We start from the raw sequence: 20,144 nt of genomic DNA, 5'->3' as shown, positions 1-20,144 counted from the left end.
GATGATTGCCTAGCGCATGCAATAGCCTGTACAGTGACAACTACAAGTTCCTAGATTCTCAGTATAATTGCCCTGCAGAAATGCACTGAGCACTATACTTTGCCTGCATTGACAAGCAATCCATTTTTGTATATATATATATATATATATATATATATATATATATATATATATATATATATATATATATATATATATATATATATATAACTTTAAACACTCTTACAATTTGAATATGTAGGTTTTTAAAAGATTTTACTTCAATCTTGATACAAAATAACTGTTGTTTCCTGCATATCAATTGAACTGAGCCCATATGAAAAGACCTGATGCATACAATAATTTGATTGGTTGATTAATGAAGGTGGTAATCCACCATATGGTGATCAGTAGCCACGACAGATGCAGCATATTGACAAATATAGACCGTTTTCTTTGAAAACTATAGAGGGCTAGTAGGGGATTATAGTTGTTGGCTTTCACTGACACAGTTCAAGTTTGTGCGATGAAAAAGTTTGATAATAAAAAATGGTAATTTTTCGTAGGGAAAACATCAATGTAGTGCTTGCAGAATCCTGTGATTCATTCTTCGATTTCTCTTTGCGCCTTACTAAAGCAACCTCGTTGAAGAGACCGGTCAATAGAGGGCAGTGCAAACACCACAGCTGATGTCAACATTAACACAAGTCCAACAGTCCAATACGCAATGTCATAAACTCCGTACTTATCACGAATCCATCCTGACAAATAAAACAGAAATGTGAAAAGTAAATTTGTTTTGCAATAATTCCTTATTCTGCCAAATAAACTAGAACCTTACAATTCAAGAATAGCATTTACATTACACGAGAAAGTGTGAATTCTTTTTGTTTTTGCAAGTAACACAATCTGTGTGTAAATAATAATCAGACAATGATTGCAGTTTAGTCAAATTTAAGGGGTTTGGCGACACATTGTCATTATCGAAGTCTTATTTTCAGAAGTGTTGATAGCACAATGGACATTGGCGATTAAAATATTACATTATTATTGGCGACATGGCATTCATCATATTTAATTACAGAAGAATGGATGATCTTAAACAAACAACAAAATATATACTGGACTGCCAACAGGAATGTTTAAATGCGCTATAATCATGATCATGGCATATAATTCACTGACCTTGGTAAGCAAGTTTGCTGGCAAACACAAAGTGCTTCCGGCACTCTGCTGTATAACTATATACAATGTGCATGTCCGGGACTCTAATCTGCCAATTATACTGTACCTTTAGTACCACAGAAATTATCACACCCTGCCTTTCAGATGGCTGAGACGTTTAAAAGGTTGCTTGAAATCGCAACAAATATCAGCAACTTCCAGCTTGTCTGAGACTGGCAGCCCTCATAAAACACTCCTTCAAAGCAGACCTTACATACATTGTATATCAATTGTACACTCACACTAACAGATGAATTAAATCATAGACGGTAAAGTTTCTCTACTGTCTATGGTTAAATATAAGATCAAGTGCATTTTCTAAAAGCGCTGTATAACGTAAACCATGATTGATACACAAATATGCCAGTCCTGCTGTGAAGGAAGTTTGCTAAGCGGCTATCAGTCTCTGCTAGGCTGTGAATCACTGATAATTCCTGAAATTTCATGTACATTTTCTGCAATTTCAAGTTAAACTTAAATGTCTCAGCGATTAAGATGGCAAACTGCGATAATTTCTATAATAAGTGTTGACTAATCAAAGACCAATCAGCCATGAATGTCATTCTAAACTGACTGATCTTTAAAAGGGACAGTGGACAGTTGTGTCTTAAAGTACTCTTCATCGGTTCATGAAACAGTTTTATCTTTTATCTTTATCTCTTTTATCTTTTTTGAATTAAAGTATGCTACAGCCATCTGATAAATGTGATCTCATACCTGCAAATGGCCCACTGGCAAGTGATACTATGCCAAGTATTTGTACTAAGACAGAAGTTCCAAGTCCGATATTCTCGTGACCCAAAAACTGTGTTACGGTCAATGGTAAGCCCACGAAATAACCTCCTATGCAAAGACCAACGATGCCAGCATACAGAAGTTGAGCTAATAATAATAATTATAATGATAGTTACATTTACAGTATTTTTTATTTTAATACCTCAACAGAAAATGAAAAAGAACAATTACTTTGATGCCACATGGTATATTTTGAAAATATTGGGACTGCATTCTGAAAATTTATTTGCAATTGCAGACAAACATACATCCAAACATCTTTTTAAACACAGTTTTAGAATTTTATTTCAATTCAAAAACTAGGGATTTCAGTAACTCTATGAACAAATGAAAGGAACATCTGCCAAAAAATGTTGAAAAACACAATTAAAATAGAATTGTCCCACACAATCTCCATTATTATAAAAACAAGTGACCTGGCAGCCGATAGAGCTCAGGTGTTATGTAGAAAATAACTATTTGTGACACAGTTGTTAATGAAGGTGGAAATCTTTTAGCTCACATTAGGATGGCCTGAGCAATAATTGCAAAAATAGCTGCAAAAAAACAATTGGAGATTTCATCTAAATGTGAACATATCACATCAAGATCATCTCTAGGAACATGTCTACCAAATATTAAAGCTATCAGACAAGTGGTTTTTGAGAAATAAATTGATCAAAACTAGCAAAAATTACCCAAAATATACAAAATTGCACATTTCATCATAATTCAAATACATCACATTTTGATCATCCCTATGAACCTGTACACCAAACATCAAAGCTATCAGAAAAGTGGTTTTGGAAAAAATAATTTATACCAAAAATGACAAAAATTTGTAAAAATACAAATTTTAGTAATATTTCTGCAAAATTTGAACACATCTAGAACAGGTGATCCGTAGGGACCTACATGCTTATCCCTAATATCAAAGCTGTCTGACCTGCAGTTTTGAAAATTTTTGAAGATTTTGACCAAAAATGACAAAAATTGCCTTAAAAACACAAATTTGCATATTTCATCACAATTTGAACAAATCTGAATAAGATCATTTCTAGAGAACTGTATACCAAATATTAAAGCTTTTGAAGAAGCCTTTTAGGAGATGAAATAGCAAAATTGGCCTCAAAGATAAAATTGGCATACTTCCTCACAACTTGAACAAATCTGATTAAGGTCATCAATGGGGCCCTGTACTCTGTATATTAAAGGAATCAGACTGGCCCTTTTGAAGAGGTAGCTTTGAAAGTAAAAAGTTGATGGACAAAAGATGTGAACGACACATGACGACAACATACATCGACCTATTAGATAAGCTCAATGTTGCTGACAGCGGAGTTAAAATATAAGGCTGTATATTGTTGGTGGGGTAGATTAGATTCCTTCAAAAACATCTATTCTAAACATTTGCAAACACTCACCAGCATAACTCTTAATGTATGTACTGACAACTGTAAGTGCTCCGCATAATGCCAACGCAGCACCCACTAGCATATGCGCCTTCACGCATGGTATATTTCCAATGGCCCCAACTAGTGGCCTGCCAATTAACTGAATTAATCCCATTACGGCTGGAAGGTAGGCACTTTGTGTATCTCCTATTCCAAAGTCTCTGGCACGTCTTACCTACAGAAAAACAATGTTTGTTTTAGATATGTGGCGTGACACTGTCTATAGGTCTTGAACAAGCATTCGTTGAATCAATACTTCTCCATTATTGTAACTTCTGGTATTTCTCAGTACTTTGATTACATGAAGCACAGTTTTCTTTTTTTAACTCCTAAGATGGTATCAAAATGCACTGTGTATAACTGATAACTGACTTTAAGTCCTAAATAGAAATTATTTATCAACACCAGCAATGAATAAATAACAACACATTTGTTATGCAATACTAATACTTTGTACTTCATCCATTACTGAGGAGAATAAGGAAAAACATTTCTTTTATAGAATACAAAACATGAAAATCTCAGGATGTTTTATATTTAAAATTTAAGCTTATGTAATACAAATATCTCTGTGAGAGTCTGAATTTTCATGTAATTTATGATGCTGCATAGAATGGACCCTAGTCACTTGGCTTTTCTCAGCAGGCCAGTTATAGATGTGGGTCATCATATTCATCACATGATCTACACAACAGCCTACTACTACTTAAGTTTATCTTCTATTTATTGTGTTTTGATAATTATATACCCACATACTTTGAGCAAGTCTAGATGCCACTTGTCACTTGTTTTCTTCATGTTAATTTCCACAAGTTCACAAAAATAGCAATCGGTGACTAGTTGCCATGAAACTGTTAAATGTGTTTCAATATGTCTGTGTCTTTCTTATGGTAAACACCACAGTGGCACTAGTTCATCAAATTTCATGCAGCCTTTCAAACAATCAAGCAACAATTTAAAAAATAACCTGAAAATGCAAATTACCTGTTATCTATAGTGGCAATGCATTGTTATGAGCAATATCGGTACATTGACATTACATTTGATGCAGGGTATGTTTTGCCAAACAGCCAGTCCGTGAGCTCCAGCTAGTGGATTTGCTCACCCCTCAATGTACATGCCCCACTGCACCCAGGGAACTGCACATAGCAGACTAACAAAAGACTTACAACATGCATCACCAGAACAATCTCGGAAAATCCATATCCAACTGCTATGAATATCAAGCACCGGAAGATGGGTTTCTTGAGCAGTGGAACTCCAAAGACAGTTTTTAAAAATGCTTTCACCGACCATAAAATGGAATCTTCTTTCTTTTTCTCCTCTTCTACCACTGTCACTTCAGACAGTGTAGAAGTGGTGATGTCATGAAAGCACTCATCACTGCTGTCCAATTTTGAGTCTTTAATTTCATGGTGTGTGATCGTTTCGACAACACTCTGGGGAGAACTTTCTGGCACAGTGGGGGTATTCACTTCTGTGGTCAAAGGCCTGAAGAGGGCGCCTGCTACACACATATTGGATTCAAACGCCGAAAGTATAATTAGTGCACCCCTCCATCCATATGTTTCTACCAAGAATTGCGTAAAGACGGATAATATCAACTGTCCAGCACCTGAACCAGCAAAGGCTAAGCCGAGAGCGATCATTAATTTCCTCTTGAAATATATGCTGACCATTTCAATACCAACAGTATACGTCAGACCTAGACTGGTTCCTGTGGAGACAGAGGAAAGAGCTAAAAGTTTTCAGCTGTGTGGTAAATCAACGCAGCTAATAACCTTGAAAGAACGCATGAGAAACATCATCAACCAAGCATTTTTCAACAAAAACAGTTATTATTAGGGAATAATTTTTACATTTTTTGTCAAGAATATTACTAATTCTTAGGTTTTTTTTACAGAGGAAGACATTATTAGTATGCTTGATTTCTTCATCAACAACATATTTCTTGATTTTGGTGGACATATTTTCCAACAGTGTATAGGAATTCCTGCATATGGATGCTAACTGTGCTCCCTTGCTTGCTGACTTATTTCTGTACTCACGAGGCAGAATGTATCCGGAACTTAATCAGACAGAAAAAGGTCTCTGTTGCTAGAACTTTCAACCATACATTTACACACATAGATTATGTTATGTCAATGAATTACTCCAGATTCAGTGACTATCTCGCTATGATTTATCCTCCAGAATTGAAGCTTAAAGAAACTACAGAGACGGCCTCTTCTGCTTCATATCTGGATATTTTCTTTGAATTTGACTCTGATGGTCACCTTTCTACTTGGCTCTATGACAAGAGAGATGATTTCAACTTTAGTATCATCAATTTCCCACACCTCATCAGTAATATTCAACTCTTATCAGCTTATAGGGTATACATTTCCCAGCTTATTCAATATGCAAGAGCATGCAGTGCATATGGTGATTTTGTAGAGAGACATGGCCATCTCTCTTACAAACTGTTAAATCAAGGTTACACCAGAGAAAGACTTGTCTCTACATTCAAATGCTTTTTGGGCAGGTATCACAAGCTGGTAGGCATAGATAAGTATGATATCTCTCTTCGACAAATGATTGCTGATGGCATCAGTGACGTAGGTCTTTAGTTAGTGACCACTACCTATTTGACTTGCGGATTGGTGCCACATGTGGGGCAGGAGGTGCTTACTAGTTTTTGAAACATGTGACATCACTTCTTGATCTTTGCAAGAGGTCCATATATCTTTCTTTCCCAAACTGGACTTCACTGTGTATACCAGTGCTTGCTGTCTGTTCTGTGCTGTTTTGTGTCTATGTTTATAACAATTGACTATGTATCACAAACTTTGACCTAGTGTTACTTTATTATGGATGGGTATGATTGTGATTGTTATCTTATTCTTAATCCAACATAGGAAAGAACAAGATCATGTCAGTAAAAATGCATAATGAGTAAATTGTGTGGTGGGGTGTGTCTTAGTGACAGATAATCAGAGTCTTAAAGTCTTACAGTTCTTTTTTAATCTAAAGCTTATTGGGCTCATTTTAAAGCTCTAGGAATAAGAAAAAATATCACCGCCTTAGTTTTTTGAAAATCGCAAATTTTCTTTTTCCCTATACACGGATGGTGGCCATTGTGAATTTCAAATATCTGTAAAAAAATGTTTGGTAATTCATTTCTCTAGTACAAAAATTTGCATGGTTACCCCTGACTTTTATTCTTGATTTGGAAAGAGAATTGTTGAAGGTTTTATTCAGGAAAGTTTGAGCAAGAGATTGCCTTTCACTTTTGAGGTGCGGATACTGCATAATGACTTACTGAAAGATATTGATGTGAAACTAATACTTTAGCATCTCTCACTGAATGTTTAGTATTTTAGTCTTTAAAATTTAGTTTTATCAACTGACAATGACTTTGACTGACAGTAACACTACAAGTGATGTGTTGTGAGAATGATCTCTCCTTGTTTATTTTCCGGCCTTTGAAGTAACCATTTGTGTTGGTTTTAGCGATGTATTGTTCAAACTGCTCAAGTCATTAGCAATGACCATATGTCAAATCTGGTCCTCAAAGTTCTGGTCAACAGATTGTTTCATCCTGTTTGACATTGTACTAAGATGGAAACGACCTTCCTCTCTTATGCTTTTGCCGACTCATCTTTTCTTAATTATAGATGTATACATGTACCAAAGTCATGACGATATGCAGATTTGGAAGCTATTTAAGTTGTACACCCTCAAGAAACTTTACATTCTTTATTTTACTCTTGATACTCGTACTTCTTCACTTATGCACAGAGATGTAGACGCTTGGAGACTTTCACGTACTCACTTAAGTGAGAAGCCCGGTCTAATAATTTGGTTGTGGCGTAGCTGTGGGTCCATAGCTGTGGTGTTTTCAGACAGGATTCATACCTTTTACGGGCTGGTTTTGACTTTTACGATTTTAACCCCGCCACCACAGCTATGGGATATTCCATAGACTAGCGTCCATGTTCCGCCGCAAGCACCCTTTGCGCAAGTTTGTTCGACGATATTTCGAAAAATTTTCCATCCAAATTACAAATTGCCAACACTCATTGACAGCTTGATCATAATAGGGACTCACCAGACCAGAAATCCGCTCAAAATTCACTGAAATATCGCCTTTTTTCTAAGTTTGCGCGACATGACTACACGGAGACAGCCATTTTGCTAGCGTAAAACTGTTGGTCGAGGATCCCTGCAGTACGTCACTACAGTGACGTAGGGCGGTGACCTCTCAACTTCTAAACACAAACTGAGAGATTCATCGTGTGATATCGATGACCATCGTTCGTCATATGGACATTCCCAGTCTCACAAAACTAAAACCAAACTTTTACTTGGGGGAAAAAAGTTCAGTCCTTGGATCTATGATTATTCATGGCGCGCCGCGCGGATACTGTCCGTAAGTTAGTTTGTGTTCAGAAGTTGAGAGGTCACCGCCCTACGTCACTGTAGTGACGTACTGCAGGGATCCTCGACCAACAGTTTTACGCTAGCAAAATGGCGGTCTCCGTGTAGTCATGTCGCGCAAACTTAGAAAAAAGGCGATATTTCAGTGAATTTTGAGCGGATTTCTGGTCTGGTGAGTCTCTAATAATCAAGCTGTCGATGAGTGTTGGCAATTTGTAATTTGGATGGAAAATTTTTCGAAATATCGTCGAACAAACTTGCGCAAAGGGTGCTTGCGGCGGAACATGGACGCTAGTCTATGGAATATCCCATAGCTGTGGTGGTGGGGTTAAAATCGTAAAAGTCAAAACCAGCCCGTAAAAGGCATGAATCCCGTCTGAAAACACCACAGCTATGGACCCACAGCTAGTTGTGGCGGACCACGACTTTTTAGACAGCCGACCATCCTAGATATTGTAACCATGTAGAAATATATATCATGATTTAAGTTTCTGATGATGGTACCACTTGCTTGTATGTGCATTATTACCGGCAACTTATATGAGTAACTGGGATAGCAATGACCTTCGAGAATAATACAAGTACTGAACGATTATGACCAACTCCAGCCGGCCACACTACATAACAATACTCATTCTTAGGGAGCATTCAGTTATTATTGCTGGGGGTGGGGCGGCAAAGTCCGGGGGGACACCTGAATAGTTTTCTCATAGACTCCAATGTATAGTGAATCAACATGTCAGTGAAATTCCAAAATCAAATTTCTCGCACACAATCAACTTCTAACTACCCTAGTCTAGTCAAGTACTTTAAAATTAATTATAAGACATCTATAAATACACAGATTTAGCTACTTTTGTATCGGACAAGTCATCGTTGATGACACAGTCCCCACTTGTTCAATGGGTATGTTGATAACAAGTCCTTTAAGAGGAAAAATCATGTTCATTAATTGGGTCTGTGATTAAAGATGAGTTCCATGGTTGTGAAAACGTTAAAACAATGTGGGCTTCATCCTAATTACAAAAGGCCATTAAATAAGTCAACTAGTAATATTATTACTAGTTGACTTATTTAATGGCCAAGTGAAGAGCATTATTTATTACAATCACTCTTAGTAGAGTATATAAGTGTGCTCTATTCCATTCCATATTGGCTGCTTTGATTGCCTCCAGCAACGGCATACTCATCACACACAGGTGCAACTACAGTCGCAAAGTGAAGGCCTATGCACCCGGTAGAGAGAGCTCTTCTGGGTAAGTAGCCTTCGCGTAGCGACAGTGGTACACATATTCTCCTAGCATAGGGCAATATTGCCTTTGTACCTCAATATTTGGACTTGTGTTTAGGTAGAACGTCAATATGACCAAACCCTAAAAACTAAAAGCTTAAACTCGAAAAAAGCAATATATAAAGCAATATATGATACCACTGTACCACCAAAAGACAGTGGTAGCTCCTATCTTTGCATGGCAGGGCTGTGTGTTACCAGCGTTATACGGTATGTGGTAGGAGGCCATATACTATACCGCCAGTAACACACAGCCCTGCCATGCAGAGCTTGGTAGCTCCATGATGATACTGATACGCTCCTGCTTGGGAAAACAACACCGAGATTTGTGAATTGCAATATCAAAATCCTTCTGATCAATAAGTCAATCATTTAAACATACAGACCTTTATTTCCTGAAAATGATACGCTAAAATGTACAGTGTACGTCCAGAGAACTTCTTGGTACAGCGCGACACTTGTAAACAAACTTGAATGTGTTGAAGTTATTTGAATATTTTTAGAATGATGTTCACAGTCACACTTGGAGGTAGTGACAATTTAGTCCAGTTGTAAGTGAAACTTATTTATGAAAATAATTATTAAATGAAGTACTTTCAATACTTAGACCTCAATCAATTTTGACAGTCAGGAAGAACGTACAGAAATAATTGAGTGAAATTAATGACTTATATGACATATGACGAATCTCTGACTTAAAATGACGTTAAAGTTACTGTCATTTTCCAGAATACAGTGTACGTACCAAGCTTGCAGGTCAAGTCCAGGGGGTCAAGTATGATATGAAGAAAGTTTTTAAATAGCTTTGAAACAAGCAGACTGCCAATCTTGTTTAGCTGTCATCTATAGTACCAAGACTTTAAATTTGTTCACATGATGCTATGCTTGGTGTCTACCTCCATGGTGTACAACATACCGGTACATGATTTGGCACTGAGCAGAGGACTGCACTTTCATGTTGGAAATATTTGTGAGTTCACATGGTGGTGTAATCTTACATCCTGTTCAGAAATGGCTAATATTATGATACTTTGGACAAAGCTATTTTGTCAACATTTTACAGTACTATCTTGTCAATGCACCAATTATAAAAATATTCATTGCCACCATTTTAATACTTCAACAGTGCAACGGTCATGCTGCTTGACACTTGAATTAAAAGAATCTGTACTAGATATGTACCAAGTTAAAGGGACAAAGTTGCTAATTTTTGACATTATTTTGCCATTTAAATTTCTTTTGATAGATTATTCTCACTGAAATATGCTCACTCTCTGGTTATTGCAATTCAATTCTCACTTTTAATAAAACACATTAACATGTGAAATTTACTATGCTACAATTTTTGGTACATACCTTAAATTAAATTATTAAGTGATCACATGCGATATCCATGCATGCACATGAGTTGAGCATGTGACAACCAGAGATTGCAATTTAGCCTATTTCAGTGAGCAGCAGAAAAGCATATATTCAACAGAAATTAAAATGACCAAAATTTTGTCAAAAATGAGTGACTTTGTCCCTTTAATGCCCAATGAAAATAGATAAATTCCATGTTTGCTGTTTTGTTATTTTTGCCTGTCAGTCACTTTAATTTGAAACAATGGTGTAGGGACAAGATGTTGGTTTTGTTGTTTACTTTGCAGTTCAGAGTTACATAAATCCATAAGATTTCAGAATTTTTCAGTATTAGCTGCTGTATTTTAGCATGATATGCTCAGTATTGATTCAGTTTGTCAGCATAGCCTGATGACACTTGAGCAGTGGTGTCATTTTTTGTGTCCAGTGAAGTCTTAAAACTGTTTTTTGTGGTTTGTTCCACATTTACAAGTGTGCTGACAAAATGGAAAATTGAGCATTTCATCAAACTTGTGCAGAAAATCAAACAATGAATTAATTTCATCATAGAGTTTATCCTATGGTGTTCCCCAGAACAATCCACCCATACCACACTGGAAACAAGAATACCAGTACTCCTTTATCTTTGATTGGTTTACTAAGTTTAAACAGTGTAAGAGTTAAACAGTATATTAAAACCAGTATCATAACAATTGAAATGCATATTGTGTAGGCAGAGAAATCAGGGGTTTCCCTTTTATTAAAAGTACTAAAAAATCTGTAGCATAGAATTATCCAGATTTTTGTCTACAAGATTAGTTTGCACCCATGCCGGTCAAATGTGACTGACACCGAGTCATTGAAAGTATTCTTAGGTAAGGCTGACATCCAAATCTGGACTTGTTCTTGTCACAAGCAGAAGCAAATAAAAAATTTGCAGGCATCCCTTGCTAGTGTCTATCTATATTGCCCTGTGCTGTAAATCCCCACCTCAATTTGTGAACGTTGAAGATTCGATCAATTTGTAATATTTTTTTCTTTTGAAACTGGGGGAGGGTCACAAATTTTTCAGCCTCGCTTTGGGGGAGGGTCAGAAATTTTTGGACTAAATTTTGGGGGAGGGTCATGATTTTTCGGCCACTCTCTTGCGAAATCCCCACGACCCTCCCCCCCCTGCTAATTTACGACCAGTCCCTAAATCGACTGGATGTTGCCAAATCACGTGTAATACCACATTTTATACACAATACCGCAAAGTGTCAATTACTTGTATTACAGCACTATGAGATCAATATCTGTACAAAGTTTCATCAAATTTGAGGTTTTTCTGGACATATCACTCTAATTAGGAAAGTCCTGTATATATGTAAATTAACAATTTACATGACACTGCACAGTATATTTGTTCAATGTTAAAGCATATGTGAGCTCAACATCTGTACCAAGTTTGATGAAATTTGATGAACCGTTTCTTGACATATCAGCCTAATTATAAAAATTCATTAAATATGCAAATCAGCACTTAATTGACATGACACTACTACAAGTCTTTGCATGCCATATCACTACTGGAAGATCAACATCTGTACCAAGTTTCATCAAATTTTGATTCAGCATTTCTTGAGATATACTAATTATGTGAGTTAATCAAATATGCAAATTAGTAATCAATTTAAATAATACTGCTTAATGTCTTTGAACAGTGTTACAGTAATGAGAGATCAAAATCTGTTACCAAGTTTCACCAAAATTGATGCAGTGTTTCTGGACATAGCCTACTAATTAGGAAATTTCATTAAATATGCAAATTAGCAATTAATTTGAATGGCACTGATAAATGTCTTCATTCAAATGTTGAACTCAACATCTGTACCAAGTTTCATGTAATTTGATGACCAATTTCTTGATATATCAGCCTAATTACAAAACTTCATTAAATATGCAAATTGGCAGTTAATTGACATGATACTTCTACATATCTATGCACACTATTACATCATCAAAAGATCAACATCTATGCCACATTTCATCAAATTTGATACAGCATTTCTAGACATACTAATTATGAAAGTTCATCAAATATGCAAATTAGCAATCAATTGACACAATACCGCTTAATGTCTAAACACAGTATTACCGTACTGTGAGATAAACATCTGTACCATGTTTCATCAAATTTGATGAAGTGGTTCTGGAGATAGCCCACTAATTAGGTAAGTTCATTAAATATGCAAATTAGCAATTATGTTGCATGACACTGCTAAGTGTCTCTGTACACTATTATGAGACAGTGTGCTAAAGACCTGCACCAAGTTCCATCAACGTTGCTGCAGTATTTCAGGACATATCACCCTAATTACAAAACATATACAAAGTCCCTGAAGCTACTATGTGGACATGGATACAAAATTAAGTATTTCCTGACTGTATGAAATTATCTCACTTTGGTCATCCTAGGGACATGTAAACCAAATATTAAAGCTGTCTGACCAGCGGTTTTGAAAAAACAAGCGACTCAACAGTTGACAGAGCTCTGCTGTGTTATGTAGAGAATAACCTTTTGTGACACATGTATTGATGAAGAAGGTGGATATCTTTGATAGCTCATTTCAGGATGGCCTGACCAAAAATGGAAAAAAATTCTGTAAAAATACAGATTTGCATATTTCATCAGACTATATTAGTCTATAACAGCAAATAAACGAGAGTTAATTACATTCTAATTAAAGTAAACAAGACTTGCTTAAATCAAGATTTAGGTCATAAAAAAACAGCATATCTGTCAGGTTATAAAGAATCTTGAGCTGGTTATCTTTTAATATCAGTATTTTCATCCTATTAACCAAGCACATTTTAACTTTCAAATTAACATTGTAAATAAGTTCTGTTGAATAAGTTGAGACTGTACGTACTCAGAGAAAGCACACTGAAGAGACAAATGTTTGAAACTTAAGAAGTTCAAGGTCATCAAAAGCATTATAAGGAATCATGTTACACTTTCATTGCACTGTTTACACAGATTGCATAATTGCTATAAATAGCACATGAGGCAGCCCAGCTTTACCAAAAAACCCTATCACTTTGACCACTCTTTTAATTGACCACTCTATTTTTTTCCTCAGAAAGTAATTTTATTTTATCCTTACCAAGTCAACCATAAATGGAAATTAGAACTTTCTCTATCTCTATTTATTTGACCACCCTATCATGACAAACTATTATGAGCAATTTCTTTTAGATAACATAAATGGTGGTTCAGAATATATCAAAGTTGGGATTCAGGAAAGTTGCCTTTACATGTTTTAATCCTCAATTCACGATGAACTGTCAAAAAAGTTGAACTTTCTGATAATTCCACACTAAAATTATTTTGGCTTTGATGATTTCCTAATTAATTCAATTATTTAAAATCATATTAATTATTTTTTTCTGGGTGAATTGATAGGGTTTATACAGTACAAGAATTACATACAATGTAAGTCAAACTTTGACCAAAAATGACAAAAAAATTCCTTAAAAATACACATTTGCATATTTCATCAGAATTTGAACAAATCTAAGTTGGGTTATCCCTAGGGACCTGTATACCAAATAACAAAGCTGTCTGACCAGTGGTTATGAAGAAGAAGATTTTTTACCAAAAACACCTTTTTTGGCATTAATTTGCCTATTTTCAACAATATCAACAAATTAAAAAAAATAGTTTCTCAAAATCATATTTTTCATCTACACAACAAATATCAAATTAGTAAGTACTGCGGTTCTCAAGATATTTGAGTGGACGGACGCCTCACAAACGGACATACATACATACATACATACATACATACATACATACATACATACAGACTGACGCCGGACAGATACCCATCCCAATAGCTTCTATAGACTATAGTCTATAGTAGCTAAAAAATCATAAAATATGCAAATTAGCAATTTAACTGATGCAATACTGACATATCTCAATGTGTGCCATCAGAGATCTAAGCAACAAACATCTTTACAATTAAATGCAGTTGCTCTACAAATAGAGCTCTTTTTCAAACAGTCATTGTCAATGACATAGTCCCCTCTTTTTTAATAAAATGGCCTTCAATCAGTTATTTTGGATCAGATCACAGCAAAAATTGACGTACATATGTATGACATAAGGAGTAATCCCTGTACTAAGTTTGAATGAAATCGCTCCAAGCATCTCTGAGATATCTGCGTGAATGAACAGCCGCACGGACGGACGGACATGACCAAACCTATAAGTCCCCTAGGACGGTGTCCGTGGAGACTAAAAAAATTATTCATACTTTCATACTGTATCATTTCGTACAATATTTTGATAAATTTGGGACCAATCCTGATGGGTGTAGAATGCTAGCAGGATACGCTTACCCATTCCGGACATCTGGTACTCCACTAACTATCTGTGTTTCAGGATGGTCCTACCTAAAGGCTCAATAGCTGTATCATTTAGCATGATTTTTGTGATTTTACTTCCAGACTAAAACAAGTTTGTGGGAATCTACTCATTGAGGGGTGTTTGTACAAGTATAATAAACTGTCCACTGGGACTGCATGTGCAATTTTGAGCAAGATAAATAATAAACGTTTGACCAAACATAAAATGGCGCCCTCATGCAAATAAAGCAAAAACACCATACGTCATGCATATATGCATTGGAATCTTCACAGAAACAACAGAGTAGTCCAATATAATGCATAGTGCTGAATGTTTTCCACTGGGACATCATATGCTTTGTTTTCTTTGTAATATTACCAGTTTTTATAAATGGCGGGAAATCAAAATAACGGTTAAAATTTAAATTTAGATGTCTTGTCCATTTTTTCAGTAGTAAAAGACTATATCTTTTAAATTTGTAGAATATAAAGAAAACCAGAGAAAATAGAAAGCCTTTTTAAGGTCAACAAATTTCAAGAGTTACAGCTACGGGGGCTTTAAATTGTAAAACACAAATGACCCATGGACCTGGTAATGTATTACCTTGAATGGAAATGATTATTCGACCAGTTTAGTGTCATATTCCTCAACGACAGCCATGTATAGTGAATCAACATTTCAGTGAAATTCTAAAATCAAAGTTCTTTTAAACACATCTGATTGTTACCACCCTAGGCTAACCAGGTACATTAAAATGAATTATCAAATGTCTATAAACACACAGATTAACCTAGTTTTGAATTGGAAAAAATTATTTGTAGTTTCCTCATAGACGAATGTATAGTGAATTTACATTTTGGTGAAATTCCAAAATGAAATTTCTTGCACACACACACACACACACACACACACACACACACACAGACACATCCACTTGTAACCACAAGTACATGTATATCAATTATTTAACGTTCATAAATGCACAGATATTGGGGGGGGGTCATGAAATTTTTGTCATCTTAAAAGGGGGTCATCTATTTTTTGGTGCAGTTGGTAGGGGGGTTTACTTATTTCGAGCGATGTACAGGAAGAAGTTGCTGGCCAATCCCCAACCATAATAACTGAACGCTCCCTTACATCAGTGTCGTCAGTGTGTATGATATGTCAGTGTATGCCTAAGCACGTATTACATTTCAAATACTTAGCTAAAATTCTTATGACTTGTATTTTCCACAAGCTATGATAGGCCCATGTTCCTTGTTTTGGAAACTTACCTGTCACTATACCGTAGGTAATATACAGATGATACAGCTCTGTGGCAAAGGAACTTCCAAGAATTCCACAACTTGCCATGAACCCGGCTATCATAATAGTTTTTCGATGTCCCAGTTTTCTGGCTAGAGCAATTCCCGTGCTTGATGACATAGCAAAACAAAATATGAAAATCAAACTGATCCATGCTGATAACAGAAAAAAAACAAGACTTAAAAAGTAAAGGAATATTGGAAATATGGTGGTTTCAACAGGGTTCGAACTCACAACCTACGGTACCCAGTCACCTAGCACAGAAGCCACAGACAAAACCGCTCGGCCAAATCCCCAATCTAGAACACACTCATTATTATAAATGTGTCAACTATCTTGAATTTAAATGATTTATAAATGATTCATAACTGATATAACGGCGTCACTTTAAGTGATTCGTCAGTAGAGAAATCAGGTATTATAGGTTTGTGAAAATGTCTGTTTCATTGCATTTTCTCCACATACCATACATATCTTGGATTTATATCAACAATATCAGCTCAGCCTGTAAGTTCACGCATGGCTTTTTTGTGTGTTTTTGTATTTTTGAAGACAAACATTATTGTTTTGCTTTTCACGTCTTAGGTTCATTTCTGGCAACATGTAAGTTGGTATGTTATTAGCAATATTCTCTGGCTGAGGTACAGTGTAGATAGGGTAGTGGCGTGATCCTAATTACCGGGCTAACAATAAGACGTTGCTGTTAGTCTGATGAAAATCAGTGGGGATTGGCTTTTTTCTCTCTTTCCTTTCTTTAGCTGGTATTTATTTTAGGTCGGTCCTTGTAAACTATGAAGACAGAACACATCTCAATATTGATTTGAATGATATTGGTGATGTTCTCTGCCAACACGACTTGGCAGTTTGTGTATTTTGCCAGTGCATCCTTTCTAATTGTAGAAACATACCAAAAGTGTGAAAAGGGATATTCTATGAAACACAGGTGACAAAAATGAAACCTACTGTGTTTCCCTTACATTCTGCAACTCTGAGAGAGAGTAATGCAACCAAATATGCTAACTTGTTAGTGGGAAAATAAATCTTATGTTATCTGGACGGTAAACTAGCTAATTACCTAGCGAGTTGGCAGATGACATTTTGACTTTGATTGTTATGGTTCATTCATCATGAAACAAAAGTGCAGATCAGGTTGCATTCACTTATGGGTGGCATGGAGAATGACGGACAAATATGCCTATATTTATGTATTTTACTGATATGACAAAGAAAATGCAAATTACACTTCATTTAAAATAATTTTCATATTTCTTCTTCTGATTATTTATTATTTTGTAAAATATTGGTTTTATTCCCTTATACGTGACTACATCAACCCCTGTAACACAATACTTTATTGTATCGTGTAAATTATTCTTTCAGCAAATGCATACTCTATGCCACCAACAGCAAATGCATACTCTACGCCTTCAATAAAGTGATTGCAATCTGATCTGCATTCTAATCTGGCTCCATAGTGCCTTTGGAATATAGCTCTGCAAACTGCTGACAACATTTCTGTGGCTACATGATAGTTTTTTTGGGGGGTGAAAAATTTTGATCACATAGGTAGGGGATTTGAAACTTTTTTGAGGATATTGCGGGAGGATCTCAAGAAAGATTTCAATTGTGATTCCTCCAGCCCAACTCCCCTGTATAATTTTGTGAATGTATCCTTTCTGAGTGAACAACTATGTATGTTTACGCAAACTAACAACCTGCACATTAATATACTTACATGTGTCTGCCTTTGATCTACCAAAAGCGTCCAGAAATGCTACAAACAAAACACCAATTGAGTATATGTTCCCAGCTCCCAGTGCTGTGACGATGAAGGTTGCAAGGACAATCATCCATCCCCAGCCACCATCAAGAGGTTTCTGTCTCGAGATTTCCACGTCAGACATCCTAAAGCATCGTGCTACTTTGCAAGTAGTGTGGAGTGCTAAACAATGAGAACTACAATATGAACTTTTCATGAGAACTCTTTGAATACAAATTTATTCACTATGTGCAGGCTTACATAATATTAAACAACTATAACCTTGTCACATAGACAGTAGAGAAACTGTGTATGCTTGTCATGAGGGATACAGCGCCTGTTTATTACCCCAAGGGCCCATGCCTTAATTACCAGATTCTGAGAAACAATATTCTCCCAGGCTGTAGATCAAGGGGTTGCACAATGTGTTTCTGGACATGCAAGGCCAGGAGGGGTAATAAATGGGTGCTATAGCCCGAATAAAGACCAGGTTATAGGTTTTTTATAACACACCACATGTTCACATTATTGTTTCAAATGTGCCGGAACAGGAGTGTCAGTTTCTTTGCAAAAATATTATAGCATAACGTTGCACTTGAATCTTTGCTATCAATGAGCTTCAAAGTTCCTACGCTGTTGGGATAGAAAATCTTGCTGTTTTAGTCAGAGACTCGTTTCTCATCCCGGTTGCAGGTGATCGACACTTATAGGGAAACATTCTTTGGAAAAATACCCTCTGATGTAACTTTTTTCAAACCAGTAGGGACTATAGTATATATCGTTATATCTATTTTCTCGTCACCTGAACGTGTTTTAATGAATTGAGACAGAATGAGCATGTGGCCAATGAAGTTATAATAAATCTTAAGTAAATATGAAGGCATCTTTCTCATGGCCACCAAAACGTAGTCTATGAAGACAAACAGTATATAAACAATTTTCATTGCAAGTTTTCTCTCCTACTAATTGCTATGACATGCGCATGTAGTCGCATACAGGGACCATGAATATCAACAGAACACGTCAACAATCATATGCTCCTCTGTTGTCCTTTAGCATTGCATTGGGAGGTAATAACACAAATCACATGAAACTGCTCCACCCACTATGACCCACTCAACTGACGCTAGTAGCCAAAACCTAGCAGCCAAAACTATGGTGTGGAAGCGAGCAGCCAAAACTTGCACGCCACTTTCCTCTTACTTTTGAAGGCAAGTGAAAATGAAGAAATTTCTTGTATCAAAACAAACACATTATTTACTAATTAATGCCTTCATGGATTAATGCCTGGCTGCTAGATTCCACGCCACAGTTTAGCTAGTACTGAAGTTCAGCTGGAAGTTCATACATTTGCATTCTGAGATGTCTGACGAAGGGACAAAAAAGTTTTGCTGCTGGCTTCAGCCACCGTGGATGAATTCTTACGGTAAGGGACTTCATGCTTCAGCAGAGTCGCTATGATCCTCGAGGGACGAACATAGTGATCTATAAAACAGTGAAGGTCAACGCGACTGACAGACGCTGTCAAGCAGACAGACCACACGGGCTCGTGAATGGTCCTTTAAAAGATAGTAAAGAGTAATGCTATAACCTAGTTTTGTATACGAGCCTTTTTTTCCCTTGTTTTCTTCTCTTGCGTCGCACTGTGACCTTGTATGCAGTATGCAGTGCGCCCTCCCTTGGTGAACTTTTGGTACAGACGCAGTGCTGAACAATTATATGCGTTTCGAAGATTAGCATATAATTACTATCTATTCGTTACATAAGAGAATTCCTTTGATTGACGCTTGTGTCACCAGGTGTTGAATGCGTATATATTGGTGTAAAGGTCTTTTGTCTTCAGTCTCGGTTGAAACTCCATGATGTCCACACAAGTATTTTTTATGTGTATATTCTCTAAATCTTGTAAGGGGAGACCCATTTGATTTCTGGGGGGGGGGGTATGGAGGATTTTGAGAAAAAAAAATTGTCACCAGGTGAGATAGAAGAAAAAAAAACTTGAATCTGTCATGGCCTGAGAAAAAAAAATTGTCACAATGCTCCAGAAATTAGCAAAATTTGGAAACCTTATTCTCATGTATTCTTTACCGGCGCGCCACCATAGGCGGTGCAAATGTTTTTACCACAAGCAATTCTTATGTTTTTTTCCCAGCACTTATGATATAAGCATGCACTACATAGGTCTACTTTACACCTCAGTACACT

General features: G+C 36.3%; 1 protein-coding gene across 8 annotated transcripts; it reads right to left on the bottom strand.

The window, feature by feature from the left end:
* Positions 1 to 238: 238 nt before the first annotated feature.
* LOC139115539 (monocarboxylate transporter 12-like) lies at positions 239 to 19,630 on the bottom strand. 8 transcript variants are annotated; one of them, XM_070677710.1, is made up of 7 exons: positions 19,531 to 19,630; positions 17,916 to 18,136; positions 16,150 to 16,335; positions 4,601 to 5,148; positions 3,402 to 3,606; positions 1,921 to 2,085; positions 239 to 740 (listed from the first exon to the last, which is right to left on the bottom strand). In XM_070677710.1, the coding sequence occupies exons 2-7, from the start codon at positions 18,082 to 18,084 to the stop codon at positions 583 to 585; spliced, it is 1,431 nt and encodes a 476-aa protein (XP_070533811.1). In that variant the 5' UTR covers positions 18,085 to 18,136; positions 19,531 to 19,630; the 3' UTR covers positions 239 to 582. The 8 variants fall into 8 exon arrangements, with proteins under 8 accessions (XP_070533811.1, XP_070533812.1, XP_070533815.1 ...); XM_070677711.1 differs by having other exon boundaries at positions 19,288 to 19,610; XM_070677714.1 differs by having other exon boundaries at positions 17,916 to 18,122; positions 19,288 to 19,610.
* Positions 19,631 to 20,144: the final 514 nt, after the last annotated feature.

This window comes from Ptychodera flava, chromosome 17 (assembly GCF_041260155.1).
Source record: "Ptychodera flava strain L36383 chromosome 17, AS_Pfla_20210202, whole genome shotgun sequence".
NCBI classification, from domain to species: Eukaryota; Metazoa; Hemichordata; class Enteropneusta; family Ptychoderidae; genus Ptychodera; species Ptychodera flava.
Note: the sequence above shows the minus strand (reverse complement) of the source record. Positions and strands in the feature narration are given on the sequence as shown.

Excerpts from the sequence above, each read along its gene's own strand:
- LOC139115539 (XM_070677711.1), bottom strand. The coding sequence starts at position 19,379 with ATGAAGTCCCTTACCGTAAGAATTCATCCACGGTGGCTGAAGCCAGCA. Across the intron at positions 16,336-17,915 it reads TAGATCAAAGGCAGACACAT|CATGGATCAGTTTGATTTTC; the intron begins GTAAGTATATTA and ends TTCTGTTATCAG. Across the intron at positions 741-1,920 it reads TGCCAGTGGGCCATTTGCAG|GATGGATTCGTGATAAGTAC; the intron begins GTATGAGATCAC and ends TTTATTTGTCAG.